Below are 17,769 nucleotides of genomic sequence, written 5' to 3' on the forward strand. Positions count from 1 at the left end.
CCCTAGCTGCTGATTGAATTCAAGCTGCTTCTGGAGCTCTTTTCTGGGCCTCGAGATCTTTGACTCGCTGTTCGAACTCAGGATCGTCGTTATGTCTTCCCTGCAGATGGAATAAGCATTTCAATGCCCGTACTATCTCGTTGAGATCAGCTGAATCAATCCCACACGTGTGGAGCAGACAGTGATCCTCACCTCCTCGAACCCTTCCGACTGACAGTGCCGTAACCATTATCGTCTTCGTCTCTTTCTTGATCGCTATTCGCACTGATATCGCTTGACGTTCGTTTATGATGATGGACTCGAAGCGTGTTCGACGGACTCGATCCAGGATCGCCGTATATTTTCGATACGATTTGATCCCTCTCCTCGTGCAGTCTGCAGATTGAAAATCGGTTTTTCTTCGGAGACTCCAATAAGGATTGGTGGGTAATTGCCTCGAGCGATGCCGGTTTTATGTCTTAGAGTGAAAAACATCTCACCGTTGATAGTCCGTTCTGAGCTCTTCCAGCTCCTTGACCAGGAGTCTCTTTTCGCTTGCGAACTTGTTCTCGATCGTGGCCGAATTGAGCATCGGATCAGAGACCAGGGCGGCAACGAAAGATTCTTTGGCCGCGGACGATTCTTTCGTGATTAATTTCAGCGACTGGATCTCGCTCTCCATTGCCTGAGAAAAACAGCAAGACGCTCGGGATGATACTCTGGGACATATGGGTTTCGTTATGGAGCAAAAGCTCAGGTCTGCAGAGCGCCAACTAGAGTTCGGAAGCCCGAGAACGCCCAACTCTCACCGGAAAACTCACCTGAATTTTGTCGTTCGCGTCCATTTCCCCTTTCCTCGACCCTTCTAAAGCTTCGTTAAGTGCATTGATTCGCTCCTCGTACTCCTTATTCCTGTCGTTGGCTACTCTAAGCAGCTCCTCGAGTGTTCGAACCTTCTCTTTCATCTGAGTTTCGATGACCATGACTTTGTTCTGGGCTTCGTTCCTGGCTCTCGTGAGATCTATCATTTCTTGTTTTTGGCTTATAATCTTGTTCTCGAGTCCTTTGTACTGCGTTTTCCAGTGTTCTGCCTTCTTTTCTTCTTCCTTCATGCGTTTCCGGAGTTTCTTGGCCAAAAACCTCCGGACTGCCGACTGACACAAAATAATCTTGCGCATAGTTCTGGCATAGCGTCTCCGTTCGAGGAAGCCCCGCGCGAATTTCTGAATGACGACGGCGGCTTTGTTTTGCCGCAATGCCAGATAGCGCTGCCGAGCCAAGTATCCTCGGGCGAAACACTGGAGTCGAAGAGACAGTTGCCTCATCTTTTGGTACTTGCGACGTGCAACGAATCCTCTTACAGCCTTCTGAATTTTGATGGCCGCAGCGGTTTCTCGAAGATGTCTGGCCTTCCGCCGCGCGAGGAGGCCTCTCCCGTATCGTTGAATTCCCCGCAAAGCGTTAATTTTCCGCAAGTATCGCCTGCGGTACACGAATCCCTTGACGACCTTCTGGATGGTTATGGCAGCTCGGTTGAGTTTGTCGCCTCGGAGCTTCTCCATGTAGGCGACTTGGCCCGCTCGGAAGAATATTTTCGTTTTTCCGAATTGGAATTTGTCCGGATCCTTCAGCAGGAGATCGAGTATATAGGCACAGTTCTGTTTCTGGTCATCTTTTTTCAGCATCTTCGATGAGGCGAGCATTCGGTACCTAGACGGAGAGACAAAATACGTAGGGAAGAGGGAATTTTCGCGCTGTGCAAGCCTGCTTCAGGACTTAGGAGATAAAATGCTCGGGTACCTTTGCATAAACTCGGCATAGGTCCATCTTGAAGGGAATCCTGCCGCACTGATGCGAACCGTCTCAAGAACTCCGCAAGCTCTCAATTGCTGAGTTGCTCGATGAGGATTGAAGACGAACGCGGCCTTGTCATCGTTCGGCTTGATGCACCGCACGTAGTGGGGTGTGGTTGCGTTGAGAGTTTCCATCAGCAGATTCAGCGATTGCCGGAATTGCGAACCGACCGTCATTTTGTTCTGCTTTTGGCTCCCTGGAAGAAGATTTCGGTTTTGATTTGCGCCGATGTCCCGCTGTACCTCATCGTCTCCTCGCGGATACTCTGACAGTCCGACCCGCTTTTCAAATGGGGTAATCTGCGTAATCTTGGGGTCGTCGATGACGTATTCCGTCACGAGGAAGAGGGGCGGAACGCATTGACACATCCTGTTCGAAACTCATCAGGCCTTAGGTTTCCCCCGCGGCAAGAATATAAAATTCCTGTCACTAGGAGGGGTTGGCTTTTCATATCTCAAATCTTCCTAGAATCTCAGAATTTTTCAGCCCTTATCTAGTCTGAGCTCTCCACCTCTGGACGGAGTCTCATCTTCGTCAGACAAGAGAACTTTTGACCTGACGCAAATACCGAACTACGTCGATGAGGGGCACAAACTGTTTATTCTTCCATCTGTAGTTGCCTTCTCGCGGGAGGTCAGCACAAGACTCCTGTCACGATGATTTGTTTTCGTGTTTGTGTGGCTGAACCCGAGAAGATTCCATTATGAAAGAGAAAACCGTTTCCTTCCGTTTCTATGTCACAACGCGGCTTCGTGGTCTGATTTCCCTCTCTGATTCCGGAATATGTCCTTGATGATCCGATGAGTATTAAATAATGACATAGATTCTGATTGTGTGAGGTTGCCTAACAGTTCGGAGCAAGGGAACAATAAAATAAATCTACCAGAAGCCCAACGATGCAATATACAATTTTCGATGCCATCTCTGAGTGAGAATCGAGACGTCGACTCATTGTTAGCTCTTCTGTTTCTCCTGAGCTCTTCTGAGAATGGAAAGTCATGAAGCTTGGTGCAGGCCTGCCAGGATCATAAAGAAACCGGGATGGAGAGTCGATCGGCGCTTGACAAAAATACTTGCAAGCTGCATCAAGACTTCGGTTGAATAAGCATCAATACAGATGGCGGCTTTCGGGACACGAGAATCGAGGGAGGTAATTTCGGCAGCAACCAGTCTAACCTAGAGCTCTGCTCCCGAACGGGGTTCTTCCACAGGAGCTAAAATTATCTGCCATTTGTGCGAAGCCACACTCCGCAGAGTATCCCCAGCAAAGTGATCGAGTGGAGGTTATGATCCGCTGCCGGTGGAGACCCAGCCGCAGTTCAAAGAAACTCATTGATTCATTGTTAGTGCTATAACTCAGTCGAATGAATATGTTGCGGATCGAGCGGACGGAGGCATTTCCTGGACGCTCGCGGTTCCTTGTATCTATCAACAAAAGAAGCGTCTCGCTCCACAGATTCCATCGGAACCGGGCGCGGGGACAGAATTCGCCCTCAGTGGTGGCCGTGGTGGCGACGAGGCTCTTCGGACGCTCGGTCGCTCTTCGCTTTCGTGAACAACTCACCATGACGTTTTGTCTTCGGCCGCTTCAGGAGTCTCGGATCGCTTTTCCCATGAAGTCGCACTTCCGAACATGGACAGGCGAGATATGGCGATTTTTCACGCCAGAACCATCTTACGATTTCGATCAACGAAAAGGGGAACAATAACTGGAGACGGCACGAGTTGGAACCGCAAAAAATCTACGCTGCATCTGGGGCCGCAAACCGGTACCGTTGAAAGCATCACCCGCGACATCACCCAGGGAAAGGCAGTGTCTGCTGATCTGGTGGTAAGGCCAATTAAAGAAAACTGCCTGGCTGACCACCTGAACTTTCCCTGGAGTTCCTTCTTCTCACCCTCGGACGCCATCGCTATTCTGAACTCTCAATGAATATTCGATACAACGTGCCGCAGCTTGGTTTCATTCAGAGTCTCCATTTAAATTCGGAGGATTAGAGAATAAAAACCGCGATTGATAAAGTCGAAATTAGCGAAAGAGCGAATGACCGGCCAACCAACCAGCCGGACTTGAGTGTCTTGCAGAAGACTTCTAGTGACACAGATTTGTACGGATTGGGTCACAGCCGCGGCCGGAAGGGGCCAAGCTACGTCTGACCAGCCACATCTTCTGAACGTTGATAATGCCTGAGCTTGCGAGAAATGAGGGACGACCGCTACTGGTGACGGCGCGGATTGTTTCGAAAAATGTCTCGGATGTTCCGCTCTCTCTTTGTCGGTGATAGCCTCCGGAATTCAAACCTCTGTTCACGCTTCGTCAGAGTTTTTTATCAAGTCCGGAGCTTAAACCTCTGATCTTCCGGAATCGGAGGTGCAATTGAGACGGGTCACGGCAGGAGCCTGATTGTGAATCCTCGGAATGGAAACGAAAACCGTTCGCGAAAGGTCCACGGACTACAGATTGAGCCGCTTCGGATGGTGTAAGAATGTTTCGAGACGAGGTGACGAGTGACCTGGATGAGGGAACGTGACTTTCTGTCCATAAGCCACAAGGGCATCAACCGTGAGACGGCAATCGAGATTATTACGAGAAAACCCGGTTCAGTGATGTAGTAGTCGAGAATTACCCGAAAACTGAACCTGGACCGCGTAAGAGCCAAGCAATGGATGATTGAAGCTCTATTTCCCCTGCTCATGGTATCTCTGTCTGATTTTCTGTCAAGATCTAATCGAAACCTTGAATGCGGTCAAAGTAACGCTCAGCCCACCTTTCGTGGTGTCAAACGACGGACACGTAGACCGCTGTTTGGGTGTTGTCGGTCTTAACATCTACGGAACGTAGCTACCAGAAAAAAAAAAAACGATCGAGAGAGGAATCTGAACAATTGCAAATATTGGTGTGATCCCGCGAGCCGTTCTCATGATGCTTGACGGCGGAAGAAGAGCCCTGTACAGATCCACGAAGATGAAGCATAATCACTCTTCTCATCGAGAGGCAATCATTGGCAACCGAGATAACCCCGATTTTCCATTCTCCGGAAAATTCGGCTCGAGAGATTCACTTTCTGGGTCTACGGTTCTAATATTTATCGTGAGAACTCACCAGTCGATGGATGCTGCGAGGAGGATTTCGGAGCGACTGGCTTCTTGAACAAAGCTGCCGCGAACGGTAACCTAGCTGAAGCCAGCATTTCCAGTTGATCCTCCAAAATGGTGTCCATGTTCTTCTCTTTGAAGCCATGGCAATCGTAATCCACCTCTCCGGCGAAATGGCCCACGATGAACTTCTCCTGGGAGAATTTCGGCTTCTTGAAATGATCCGATTCCTTGCACTGCGTGTAAAGTTTTTGACACCACTGCTCGTCGGAGCCCTTGGGCAAGCGGCACTCCTCATCGAGTAAATCCAAGATCCCGAGTTTGGACTCAATCAAATTTATGCATGGCTGGTTATCATAGAAATCGATGTAGCTCCACGTGATGGCTTCCCGGGCGTACTCCTCTTGCTCCAGCTTGAAGACGTGCTGATTGAATTGTTGCTGAAGTTTTTCGTTCGCGTAATTTATGCAGAACTGCTCGAATGAATTCCGCTGGAATGTCTCGAATCCATATATATCGAGGACCCCGATGAAGTGCTTTCGTTTCTCTCTACCACCGAGCGCCTTGTTGACGGATTCTACAATCCAATCGAAGAGTATTGCGTACATGTGCTTCGCCAGCGCATCCCGAGAGGTTGAAGCTTCCTGTGGTTTCTGATGCTTGGTGACAAGTTCCCGACCGATCTGAACACGGATCACACACAACGCTTGTTTGACTTTTTCTTTCTCGATCTGCAACAGGTCGCAGAAAGCGCCGAAATTCTCCTGATCGAAATCTATCCGGGATCCACCGTCCCCTTTCACAAAACAAATATTCCCCAGATGGAGAACACTGGCGATCACTTTGAACATCGAGGATTGGTCGTCCTTGCTAAACTGTAACGTGCTGAGCGACTCGGTGAACGATTTGAACAATGCGAGATCATCGACATCCCTGATAGTCGGACACTGGCCTTGGTTTATGTAGCGGAAGTCGTTGCAGTTTTTCAGTCTGAGATGCTTCAACTCGGGTATCGCCGAACCTGCGGCACACAGCTGATAGAAAATGTGGTAATTTCGTTCATCGTCAGCTTGGAAAACGACCCGAGATTTTTCCAGGAGATAGGTTCGCATGTGGGCTCCGACGATCATGTGCTTCTCGTTGAAGTCGATCTGAATGTATTTTCCGAACCGGGACGAGTTGTCGTTCCTCGTAGTTTTGGCATTCCCTATGGCTTCCATAATTGGATTTGAGGCTATGACCTTGGCCTCGATTCGAGATTCGGAAGATTCGCCTCCGACGGTGGCGAAAAACCTCATGGCATACTTGGCCGAAACCGTCTTGCCGGCCCCAGATTCTCCGGATACGATGATCGACTGGTTGCGGCCTTCCCGTTCCATTTTCGTGTACGCTTCTTCGGAAATAGCGTAAATGTGCGGATCGAGGTCCCCCATACTGGCGCCCCGATACGCCCATACCGCCGTTTCGTTGTAAATGTCAAGCGACTCATAGGGATTGATGGCAACCAACACAATTCCACAGTAGGTATAGATAATGTTCTTATCGCAGAACCGGACTTGTAAATTGTGGAGCACAGCTGGTTCATGAAGGTACGACAACGCAGTGAGATCATTGCTGCCCACAAGGATGTCAGGATTTCGAATAAACGGTAGATCTTCCACATCTTTGATCGGAAGTAGCTGCGTCGTTCCGTCCTCGAACTCGAGCTCGAGCCGGTTTTCATCCCAGTCGCTTGTCAGCTGGGCTGATCTCCAGATGAGCTCTCTGTCGGCTGTCCATACTCGGCAGCCCTTCGTGTAGAGCTCTTTCGATGTCATTTTGGTTCATACCATCTGAGCGGGTTGAGGGAAATGGTACCTGACAGGGGTGAGGAGCTGGAGTCTCGAAAGGGAAAACAGAACTCCAGATCGGAGTTTGGCGCTTTGAGGTGTTCCTTTGCCGCCACTGCTCTTGACTTCTGGTGTGGAGAGCGCCACTCACAATTCACTGGCCACGGATCGCGGTGCCTTCTCTCTTTTACCTTCGAGACACTCGCACAGCACATTTATCTGACGTCACTCGAAATAGAGGCGGGCGCGCTGTTCCACAACAAAAATCAATGCGATGACGAAGTTCGCCATGATTTTGTGATGAAGAAGCACGTTGCTTCCATGAACGAGAACGATTGTGGGGCCGGCTCTACACGTACAGCTGGCCCTGTGATTCATCCCACACACTCTGACACATTCGGTCGTGGTGGTACTGCTGCTGGTGGCGGTGATGGTAACTGGTAACCTTTGCTCCCCGTTGTGTTTTGTACCGGTGGCGCCATCTGACGCGGCTGATCGAAAAGCGTGAGGAGCCGCCAACTTCGATCGGAGGGGAATTCCATGGGGCGGTGAACATGATTTCCTCTCGAACGGCGCTGTACGGGGTGACGAGCTGCCGCCCGAACACTTCGGAGGGATATTTTCGACCCTCTCGAATCGACGGCTGAAATCGAAAATTGCAAAGACCCCCGGAAAGTGGATAGCAATCTCGAATTTTCACACGATTCGAATGATTAGGATCAGGAGTTGGGAGGACCGGACTTCTTGTTTGGGGTCTTCTACGCGTCTTTTCCTGGCGCCCTCCTGTTCGCGGATTATGAAGAATTCCACCGCTGCGGTGTTTCCTAATATTGCGTATCGGAGTCGAGGACATTCGAATAAACGACGCGACACGCCGACGTTCTCGTGCGTCGGCGTGAGGGGCTGCCGAATTCCCGCCGATTTTATAGTTACCTCTCCTGATCTCATCGAGTCCGGCAGATCGCGAGCGCGTTATGTATTACTCAGGGTCAGGGCACTTTGAGGAACTCGCACCATTTCACCGCGCCATCTAACGCCGTGCGCAAGTCCCTCGCCGGAACCGCGTAACCTCGGGATATGTCTAGAATCATTCCGAGTATCTGTCGATGGGTTCGGCAGCTGAAAAGCTTCTGGACCTAGGCCAGTGGCGTAGCTAGGCTGGATGGCATCCGGGGCGAAACTCGTCCGTTCCCGGCGTTTCATTCCCGATCGGCGCTCCTCGTTAGAAACTTCAACGTCGGGGAGCGCCGTTTAGGGGACGCCGAGCGCGGACCGCTCCTCGGCACCCTCCCCGAGCTGCGCCACGACCAAGGCTCAGACATATCTTCCCCTCTGCTATAAATCGAAGCAATCATGGCAGCTGCAAGGTTTATGTATATAAACATATATTATCCCCTAAAGATCAGAAAATCTGTTCAATCATGCGTCGAGAATTTTCTTCCTCGCGGCTTCTTCCTGCTCCTTTCTCCGAGCGGCAGCCTTCTTCTTGATTGTCTCAAGAGTGTCTAAGCCACCCTCTTCGTGCATACGGGGGCCGCGGATGTTCTCCCAGTTATCGGTGTCAAGATTTTTTATCTCCTCATAAACTGCCTCTATGGTTGTTTCGGACGGATCTCTCTTCTGCAAACCTGTGAAGAATTCACGGGAGTCAAATCTCGCTACAAGGCTCTCGAGCCGTCACACTCGGTTCTATTCCCCGTGATGGATTACCAATGGAAGACGAAATGAATCGATGTATGGGTCAATCGCGCCCGAAAGGGCGCGGAAGGGATAGGCGCGGCGCTTGCCACGACGTCCGACTCACCTGCTGCTTCTAGCTCGCGAGGGTCCAACGAGGTACTCTTCCGGAACTCGTATCTCAGCTCTGCGAATTCTTTCAGGAAGAAGGAGCCTCCGATTACGAATGCTATGAACGGCAGACCCGTTTTCGCGAAGCGCGGAATCGAATCGAAAGCGCGTTTGGCTCGAGCCAAGAGTTCCATTGCCCTCGACGTGAACTCCGGAGCCTCTCGCCAACAAACAGCCTCAAGATGAGAACACATTCGTCATAGGACCAATTGATGAGCGGAAGTCATTGGAATCGCCGAACTGGAACCCGGAGTTCCAGGTGATTCCAAAGTCGTGTTCTCGATACGGTCTTCTCCGTCGCTTTAGTAATCGACGGAATACTATCAGCGTGCGGTGAACATTCGTCTGCCGCAACTCATGAGCGGAGAAGTAGTATCTGGTTTCCTTCCTCGAGTTTCCGACAATCGCTACGGCAAACGGTAGTCTCCCAAAGGTGAAGCGTTTCCACATCTGTGAGGAACACCATCTCAACTTTTGTTTCCGAAAAATTCTCGATACAGCCGGCGTATCGCGCACAGCGCGAATCACAGTAGCAGATCGTCGCTCCGGCCCATCAAAAACAAAAACTGAAAGCTCGCGAGAAATTTGGAAAATCTAAAAGGGGACTTCTACAGGTTTGAGTCGGGTGCTTCAACGACTCCAGAGCATCCGAACGATGAACGCCCTTCGGAAATCGTTGCTCTCGCTCCTGGAGGTGAGTTGGTTCCGAAAGCATCGGAATTCGGGACTCGAATTTCGTGTGGTGGACTCAGACGTGACTCCATTGTCTTCTCCAGAGTTCTAGGAACACTTTCCAATTGCCCTTGCCGATTCCTGCTCTGAACTTCGCAGCGCTTGCCGCGAATCCTGACTCACGGAGTCAACCCAGCGCAAGCTTTCTCGATGACCTGAAAGAAGGGCTTCTCAGGGCTGTTCAGACCAACCGCAGGAGTGTCCAGCGCCGGCAATGGCGCCGCATCGGGATGCCCCAATTCAATGTGAGTATCCATGGGAGCATGTGAGACAATCATGCAGCGCCTCGATGTTTTACAGTAGTTCTCCGTTATCCTCGACCACACTTGACTGCTAACGGAGCGCCGTGCCTTTCTTCCAGTCTAAACCTCGCAGGGATCTAAAAGTTTGCATCGCGTGCGGGAACCTTCACGAAGCGCACACCCTTTGTGGCCACTGTTATGCGTCAGTCAGAGCCGAAACCGAAGTCGTCAAAGAAGCGATGTCGAAAACCTATGGTCACCTCAAACCCATTGAGCACGAAGTTGTCGTAGTCTACGAGGGCGAAGCGAAGCCGAAGGATCGACCGGAAAAAATTATTGAGATCCCAAAGAAACGACCCGATTTTTTCGCCAAGAACCTTCTTGAGAAAGAAAATGTGGCCTGAATTGGAACGCGCTACCTTATCCATCCCCGAGAGGGGATGGCGACATCATGTTAGTTGAGAATGAACAGAAGTTTTTTTCTCTACAAGACGTGTCGTATTTCTGCTACTGAGTGAGCGTGACAGGAGAACGCTCGATGCAGATTGGTCCCTCGCAAGGGATCGTCCCCGAAATGTTTAGGTAAATCTATTTTTCATCGAGTGCCACCTCCTTGCACTTCTCGGAATTCGGATGATCGTTTTCACCACGTGATGACAGCGGTGCGAGCCAGTCCCGTCTCGCCGAGAATGCACGATATCTCGAATCACGGACGGGCAGGCAGACTCCCTCAGCTGTTTCGATTTCAGAAATGAAAGAAGAAATCTTCGAGCATCGTTCATTTAGGTTTATTCCGTCATTCCTCACAGATTATGATCAGGACCGACTCCATTTCAATCCACGGCCCTCTGATATTGGCAAAATCGGAGTTCAGCGAACGAATAGGGCTAACTTGCGACGTGGATTTCTATCGAAAATTCCTCGGTAGAAGCACTCATCTGCTGGGCAGAACTATTGTATTCCACCGAAACAATCAATGGCACCGCGTCGTTGTTGGCGAATGTAGGAGGACGGATCTAGTCTGGAAACATCGCTCACGGGGAAAAGCCGGAGCACGCTTCTCTGGAACTTTGGGAGGAAGGAGTCGTGACGACTCTCGAATTTTCCAGATTCGATATGATGCCAATACTCGGCCCGATATTCGTAGTCAAAAGTGTATACATAGTAAAGGGGATGGCGAATCTGCACAGCAATCGACCATCGGCGTAAGTCCTGGTCTTGGATTTGGCATTAGACGAAACACGGCACCAAGGGAAATCCTCCTCAGGAGCAATACTGCGACACGGAAAAAAGAGAGACGCGCACCACTATCATAGCACTTAGTCCAATAGCCTGCTTGCAGGTGCGAGAGATCGATGCGGAGTCCGGATTACTTCCCGTCGCCTCACTCACGGATGGTCTCGCTTTTTGTTCTGGAATCTGTTCGCTAGCAAGAACAGTTTAGGTATCTATTTTGAAAGAACTCATGACCATCCGCTGTTGTTCCATCTGCTGCTGTTGTTCCGTGGCTCGCTTAGTATAAACATTGATTGCTTTCTTCCGCCGAATCTACAGTTCCTCTATTCCTACTCTTTTGGACGTACCAGGCGTATCAGCGAGGAATGCGCAGATCGATCCGCTGAAGTCGTTTTGTGAATTTTTCTTTTGAGAGCTGATCGTGAGAAAGAGCTGATGAATCCGAAGGACTCAGGTATTGAATTCGACGGATCTTCACGGAGGAGCATTCTGTGTCGCCTATGGGAATTATGCGGGGAGCGGAGTCGTTCCGAATCGAATAAGCGTCACTGCCTCAGCAGTTTGCGCGGGATTTCTAGGGTCAACTATACACAATCTCAGATTAGGTCTATGTTCAATAATCAAATATAATAACTCGAATACTTTATATTATCGAGGAGGCATAGCTTGCACGCTTTATGGATATCTGCTCTCATCGAGTTCCGGACAGTGAATTGGTCGTTTCTGTGTTGAACGAGAGCCAAGACCCTGATTGCATATTTATTCGAGTGAAATATTCGCAGATCCTCAGTGAGATTTTTCTAGCGGTTCCGCTCGCCCCTATCACTGTGTACCTGGGTCTCGGGATTCGGCATTAATGGATACCATCTGAGACATGCGCAGGGGAAATAACACGAGAGGGATGAGGATCTGCTGGGGAACGATTGCATTTGATGGCGGCCCAGCATCGAAAAGGACCATTTTCACAGCGGAAACTCAGAAGCCCAACTCAATGAGCGACGAGTAGGAAGCCGCCGAGCATCTCTTCTTTCGGTCGTGGCTTTGAAGAGACCGATCATAGTTTTCTATCAGAGTCACTATGCCGCCGAATGCTACCTCATCAGCTGCTACGACTACGACGCATGTTGTTGCAAAGCACATTGAGTTCATGAGATAGCATCGAGCCTCCTTGTTCGCTGAAACCGCACACGTGCCTCATCTCGAACCCCTCTCGAGTCTCGACCGGATTGCTTGCTGAGCTGCGAATTGGTAACATAAAATTTCACTCGGGAGCTGTAATTTCGTCCCGTGGAGAAGAAGCTCGATTTCCCTCGCCTTGCCTACTCCACACAAATCCTGAAGGGTCAGCACTACATTTCTCCGCAATCGTCGAGATTTCTCGAATTCCTCATTTCGTATGTCGGCACGGTGGTTGTTCGCATCGGAGGTCGAGCTCCATGAAAGTTCAACGGGTACTTCGATAAATGCAAGGTTCACATACGGCACGAAACCTCACCATACTTGTTTCGATGGAAGTATCTTTGTTCGGGGATTTCGGATTTCTTCGGGGATTTGCTCGGGACTATGAGATATATTATGAATCACCGTTTCGTCTAGAAACGACGGCAAAACATGTTATTAACACAGTTGGTTTGGAAAAGAACAGCTTATCCTATTCTACTACGTAGGCGTATCATTGGGACCTCCCGGCTCGCCTGTACCTCGCAGTCGGAGGCGAGCGAAGTCCTCAAAGATGAGATCGTCCTCGGGATCTTCGAGTTGGATGAGGTCGTCTGTTGGCATCTGTAAGGCGGAGATTCTCGTTAATTGGACATTCCCCCGGTTTTCGAAATCGTCGGAAGCGGAAACCCTCGCCGTTTGAAAATCATTCTTCCTCAAGTTTGTTCTGATTTTTCTGCCAAACGATCCGTCTGGAAGAGGTCTCATGCGCGATCAAACGCCCATGAACGGGTCTTGTCTCTCGTTCGCGATAGATGAGTACAAACGAATGTACAGATCATGAAGTTGCCGAGCAAGGGCGAAAGAACGGTAAGGAAATCGGATCAATCTGAGAGCTCGGTCGTCAATTGTCGTAATTGTGACAAGTGCTCGCACCATCGAGTCTCGGCGACAAGGAATTGCTCGGAGATTCGTGTCCACGGGAGCCTCGTATGTTTTCCTCTCGGGCGGGAATCATCGTGATTTATGAATCAGCGCCCGACACCTCTCAGCTCCGGCCACGCTTTCGTCATGCTTGAACGTTGAGGAGAGAACTGCATCACATTGTTGTTCCAGTAGAAATATGCGAATAGTGCCCAGGAAGTTCGCAAAGAAAAGCACGCGGAACCCGGCCGACCCGATAAAGTCGAACTTGATCCTGGATGATACGATCGAAGCGTCTTTCCTTTCCGAGGGACAACTTACTAGAAACGGAAACCCCGGCCCCCCGAGCCATGTCCATTTCACAAGGCCCTGGTTGAGCGCACCGAGACGAAGTTCACCAGTTTATGGTCGACTGGCTCCCATCGAACTCGTTGGCTCACGCACTCGAACTCGTCGGCTCACGCACTCGAACTCGTCGGCTCACGCACCCGTATGATTCGCTCACTGACACTCCCGAAGGACAACAAAGTCTGCTCGGAATAAACGTCAACGACCTTTGCCGAGAGGGACCTGCTTCCCGACTCAGACAGCGATCCGACCCGGTCGTTGATAATACGACTGGCATGGGAATCCATGCAACGAGAGCCGGCCTCTCGAGCCCTCGGACGGGATTCAATCTCACCGGCGGAATGAGAAAAAAACAATTGAATTTCGAATAAGCTCGAATCCGTCGGGGCGCGCTCCACTCCGCTTGAAAGTTTTCGAATAAAAACAGATACAATGTACGGACGAGGACCCGAGGATCGGGTGGAGAACCTGACGCAGCATTAGCGTCAGGTCGGGCTTAGAACCCAATCTGAACGATCCCTAGAGTCTTCAATCGTCTGCATTGCGATGGCTAGCTTGATCGATGATAATCACTGACTGGAAAATCTTCGGAACCTAAAGAATTCCGTCTCGGAGGCACGAACTTGGATGCGATCCACGAAAAGCGATTCGCGCAAGAGAGAGGCTTCTCTAGATAACGGTGCGCAAGTCGTCACCGACCAAGTATAAGCGAGCTTGTGTATTCCTGCCTGTGGTAGGTCAAGGACTTCCTGATCTAAACTGTGAGAAATCCGATATATCGGCCCCGTGGTTTCCGAGAAATCCGCCGAAGCGGACCGTAAGCAGCGCTTTCTGAGTGAAGATTCAGCCCGAGGTGCATCGAGGACTCGGCTCGCCCCTAAAATAATAGTCGAGGCCATCACTCCGAATCGGAAGGGAATGAGCTCTTGAGAGTGTGAATTCGAGGTCGAGGTCCTTTCATGCTCGAATCCCCGAGTGAACTCGCTAACCCTCTCAAGAGTCTCTCAACGGCTTACGTCCTCTCGCTCCGAGTTGGCTTAGCGGTTGACTGAGTGAGCCCGGTCCCGCGGCTATCTCCCACAACCACTACTTGGCGTTTGAATTATTCCTTCTCAACAACGCAACGAATCTTCCTGCCTATGCTCGCAAGCAGCCGGAGTCACTGCAGGGTTGCGTCTGTATTGGCTCAGCCGAGCTTAGGTCCTGACGCGCAATTCCGGACGCATCCGTCGCAACAGACGGTGGAATTCGCCTTGAGCATGACGTCGTCCAGGGTTTTGCATCGCAGTCCGGTCGTAATTAAAATGATCCAACTCTCCCAACCTCTACATGTCGTCAAGCAGTCGGGCGACTGACCGCGCGCGGAGGCGCAGCTCTACGGTCCCCAAGGAAATTGACATGCCACCAGCGGCAAAACACCATGTGATCTTTACAGAAACAGTTTGAAACTCACAGACAGGAAATCGTCGAAACATAGCATGACCTTCTATGGCTGAAACCGACCGCACAGTCATGGTACTAACCTCTGAGCCAGATTCGCACGTAGTGCAATTTTTCTTATTCAGATCTGGATCCGCCACATCCGTTGCATTGGGTGTGGTGACCTCCTCTTCGGGCTTCGGGTGCATCAAAACGAAGGGTAATTCCGCGATGAGGTCGCCATTCAGAGCTCCGAGACACAGTTTCACCTTAACCTGAAATCAATCATTCGAGCCTAAAAATCAAAACTCCGAGACGCTCCGGTTCTCCGATCGCCTTTGAAGCGAGTGAGCGAGCAGCATAAGCTGAAAGGTCCCTTCATCCTAGGCAATCGGCAATCGTACCTACATATACACATATGTGTATATATCGGCTGAATCAATAACAGCATTATCGTGTGGGGATCAGAGCCACTCTGTTGCATCCATATTCGATCTGAGTTGGCACGAGACCAAGTCTCTGATTCTCGCTGTCATTCACACACGCCGCGTCGGTAGATAAACGAGGTGATTACCGCCGGTCTAGTTTTTGAATTGCTCCAGCAATCAGCATCCATCCAGAGCCCACTTGGAAGACAAGCGAGTTCCGGTGTGCGTTCGTGAATAAAACTACAACGAGCGACCTGACGGGAGCTGCGTATGACAGATTTCTGTGGCTGCGGGATCGGCATTTATCCACAAACAATTATCACCGTTCCGAGTGGAACAGCTGCAAGTTCGGAAATTAAGAGCCCGTTTGTTCCGGCAGCATGGCGCTCACAACGCCAATCGTCCCGCACCACCTGAGAGCTTTTTCAGTTTACTTTTTGTCGCTCGATTTCGCGCTGCAAGCGTGCACAGTCCACCGCAAACTGTTGCTCCCGGCTCGCTCTCCTCGGTCAGTGTGCGAGAAAGGTCAATGAATCGCCGGTCGTACCCACCTTATATTGGACGATAATTCCAAGATTTTCTCGCTGCTGTTGATCACTGATTATGGTAGAAGATGCCAAATTAGTGTCCTCGTGCTTGAGCTGCCCATCCAAAGCCAGGCCACGCTTGTCCTTGTTTTGGGCCAACAGAGGTTTGAGGTAGAACACTTTCGAGAGGGTAAAACCGGGAGCGATCGGACAACCTTCATCGGAATCCACTTGCGCGACGGTGCACTTGTATTGAGCCGAAGAGAAGAGACAAATATCGGCGATCTGACGCACGCTCACTTTTACTCGTTTGACGCTCCGATTCGAATTGTTGGCAATGTGGACGTTCACGGCGATCTCTTCGCCGTGATGGTAGAGCTCTTTGTCGAGCGATGCCTCAAGGTGAAGTTTATTAGGTGACATCACGAATTCTTTCGACACTTCGGTCGACGGCTGATCACCTTGAAGCGAAGGCGCGTACATCACCTTGCGGATTGCCAAGCGCACGCAGTTCCTCTTGTGCGGTTTCTCATCCGGCGAGTCGGCGACAAATCCCTTGAGCTCATAGTCAACACCGCACGGTTTGCCGGTGTCTCCTTGACTGGGCTGGAGGCTCACGCTCGCCGGACAATGGGGCGGCAGTTCGAAGTAGAAAGGATGCGCATTGGGGCCCAGTTTCTTAATCAGTTTCTCCTGTAGACGCGTGAGCTTTCTTTTCGGTTCTCTGTTCACCGGTGGATAGATTTGCTCACATGCCAGATAGAGATCTTTCCGAAACGTCAAACCTAGAACATCTAGATCTTCACGGCCGTAGCGGAACGCTGCCAATACAGTGCCATATACCTTACGATCCTTGACGTATTCCGGGTCCACGAGAATGACACCGTCGATGGGGTCAACGTGTGTCAGATGATCGACGAAATCTCGTTTCCCCAAGTAGACCGTGACTTTTCCATTGGGACAGGTCTTTTTGAATACCCGCGTGCCAGGTCGGTTGGCCTTCGTCCCAACCTCGGCTCCGCTCATTTTCATCAGATGTCGTTTACTTGCTGTTGTTCTTTGTGTTGTTGTTGCTGCTGCTGCTGCTGTTGTTGTGGTTCGCTGATATTGATTCCTGTCACGGAGTTTGAGTCTCCATACGATTGGCACGTTGAACTCTCGAGTGGTTTAAAGCATTGTTCGAAGGGTTAAAGCACTTCCTCGATGATTCTTCGCTATTTGATCGAATGGCCGACTAGCTGTCAGCCGGCTCGACCCTGGTCGCCGCCGCCGAATCTGTCCGGAGTCGAAGCTCTTTCGGAGCCTCCGAATTTATTCTCTCTGCCGATTCCCGCAGTGAGCAAGCCAATAACCGCACATCTATACACAGCACAAGTCGATCGGGGAGCACAGACGATCGGCTACATATTCTGTAGGCTCGCTGCGGTATCGCCTGCAGTCGGTGCAGTATGTCCGAGTGAGTGAGAGCCTTGATCCGATCCGTCAAGCAGCCAGAGAATTCACCAATTAGTGCTTGACTGGCTCACTCCCAGCCTGGTTCAGACTTCCCTGATCAGTCCATCTGACAGATAATGAGACGGTCTTCTCTTGAGCGACTAGCTAGTCGGTCAACCAGTTTCCCGATCAACACGGTATCCGCCTCGGTGACGTCTAGAGCAACAGTGGGAATCCTCAGCGAGCACCCAGCTGGCCGGTCGGTTGGCTAGTCGCTCGGTCGGTCGCTCGCTCGCGTAACCGACCAGCTCATGAACAGACGAAACAAGCACTCGCACTTCACCGGAAAAAGCAAAGAATGTCGACAACGACGACGAAGACAGCAACTTGGAGCCTGCTGCTATTGCAGAGGAGCTCCGAGTGCTTTCGACGACGACGGTAGCGGTGATGGTGATGATAATGGTGGTGGTGGTGAGTAGAAGCGAGCGAGCGCCCGCTGTCACTGGTCTGCTCGAGGAGGAAAGGGTAGCCACCACCATCGTGCGTGAGAGGGATCCACGCAGTTGTTTTGGATTGTCACATCTAGTATTTCCAGATTAGGTGCATTTTTCTCAAATTAGCGTCACAATCGACGAATCTTTCTGTCAGCCGCCGTCATCGCTCGGCTAAAGGATGCGCTCCGGACTATCATCGGTGACGGGATGTGTCACGAGCC

At 50.8% G+C, this 17,769-nt stretch overlaps 4 protein-coding genes across 4 annotated transcripts in view; 1 reads left to right on the top strand and 3 right to left on the bottom strand.

The window, feature by feature from the left end:
* The window catches only part of didum (dilute class unconventional myosin), a 12,308-nt gene extending 5,562 nt beyond the window's left edge, over positions 1-6,746 (bottom strand). The window contains exons 1-4 of the mRNA XM_029110475.1: positions 4,937-6,746; positions 1,780-2,029; positions 801-1,689; positions 480-664 (exon numbers count right to left, since the gene is read on the bottom strand). Coding sequence (XP_028966308.1) covers positions 480-664; positions 801-1,689; positions 1,780-2,029; positions 4,937-6,746 — 3,134 coding nt within the window. The remainder of the gene's footprint in view (positions 1-479; positions 665-800; positions 1,690-1,779; positions 2,030-4,936) is intronic.
* A 1,431-nt stretch (positions 6,747-8,177) lies between these two features.
* On the bottom strand, positions 8,178-8,943 carry l(3)neo43 (cytochrome c oxidase assembly protein COX16 homolog l(3)neo43). Its single transcript, XM_003739804.1, has 2 exons — positions 8,563-8,943; positions 8,178-8,386 (listed from the first exon to the last, which is right to left on the bottom strand). The coding sequence occupies exons 1-2, from the start codon at positions 8,798-8,800 to the stop codon at positions 8,178-8,180; spliced, it is 447 nt and encodes a 148-aa protein (XP_003739852.1). The 5' UTR covers positions 8,801-8,943.
* A 9-nt stretch (positions 8,944-8,952) lies between these two features.
* On the top strand, positions 8,953-10,067 carry mRpL32 (mitochondrial ribosomal protein L32). The gene is made up of 4 exons (XM_003739805.2): positions 8,953-9,039; positions 9,221-9,300; positions 9,383-9,583; positions 9,700-10,067. Exons 2-4 carry the CDS (start codon positions 9,262-9,264, stop codon positions 9,982-9,984), a joined length of 525 nt encoding a protein of 174 aa, XP_003739853.2. The 5' UTR covers positions 8,953-9,039; positions 9,221-9,261; the 3' UTR covers positions 9,985-10,067.
* Positions 10,068-12,475: 2,408 nt separating this feature from the next.
* On the bottom strand, positions 12,476-16,704 carry krz (beta-arrestin protein kurtz). Its single transcript, XM_029110476.1, has 3 exons — positions 15,645-16,704; positions 14,770-14,940; positions 12,476-12,598 (listed from the first exon to the last, which is right to left on the bottom strand). The coding sequence occupies exons 1-3, from the start codon at positions 16,650-16,652 to the stop codon at positions 12,476-12,478; spliced, it is 1,302 nt and encodes a 433-aa protein (XP_028966309.1). The 5' UTR covers positions 16,653-16,704.
* Positions 16,705-17,769: the final 1,065 nt, after the last annotated feature.

This window comes from Galendromus occidentalis, unplaced genomic scaffold (genome assembly GCF_000255335.2).
Source record: "Galendromus occidentalis unplaced genomic scaffold, Mocc_1.1 scf7180000076583, whole genome shotgun sequence".
Taxonomy (NCBI): domain Eukaryota; kingdom Metazoa; phylum Arthropoda; class Arachnida; order Mesostigmata; family Phytoseiidae; genus Galendromus; species Galendromus occidentalis.

Coding starts and splice junctions, on each gene's coding strand:
- mRpL32 (XM_003739805.2), top strand. CDS start 9,262: ATGAACGCCCTTCGGAAATCGTTGCTCTCGCTCCTGGAG. Junction 9,301..9,382: donor CGTTGCTCTCGCTCCTGGAG/GTGAGTTGGTTC, acceptor TGTCTTCTCCAG/AGTTCTAGGAACACTTTCCA. Junction 9,584..9,699: donor TCGGGATGCCCCAATTCAAT/GTGAGTATCCAT, acceptor CCTTTCTTCCAG/TCTAAACCTCGCAGGGATCT.
- krz (XM_029110476.1), bottom strand. CDS start 16,652: ATGAAAATGAGCGGAGCCGAGGTTGGGACGAAGGCCAACCGACCTGGC. Junction 14,941..15,644: donor GAATTATCGTCCAATATAAG/GTGGGTACGACC, acceptor GATTGATTTCAG/GTTAAGGTGAAACTGTGTCT. Junction 12,599..14,769: donor CGTGCGAATCTGGCTCAGAG/GTTAGTACCATG, acceptor TCCGCCTTACAG/ATGCCAACAGACGACCTCAT.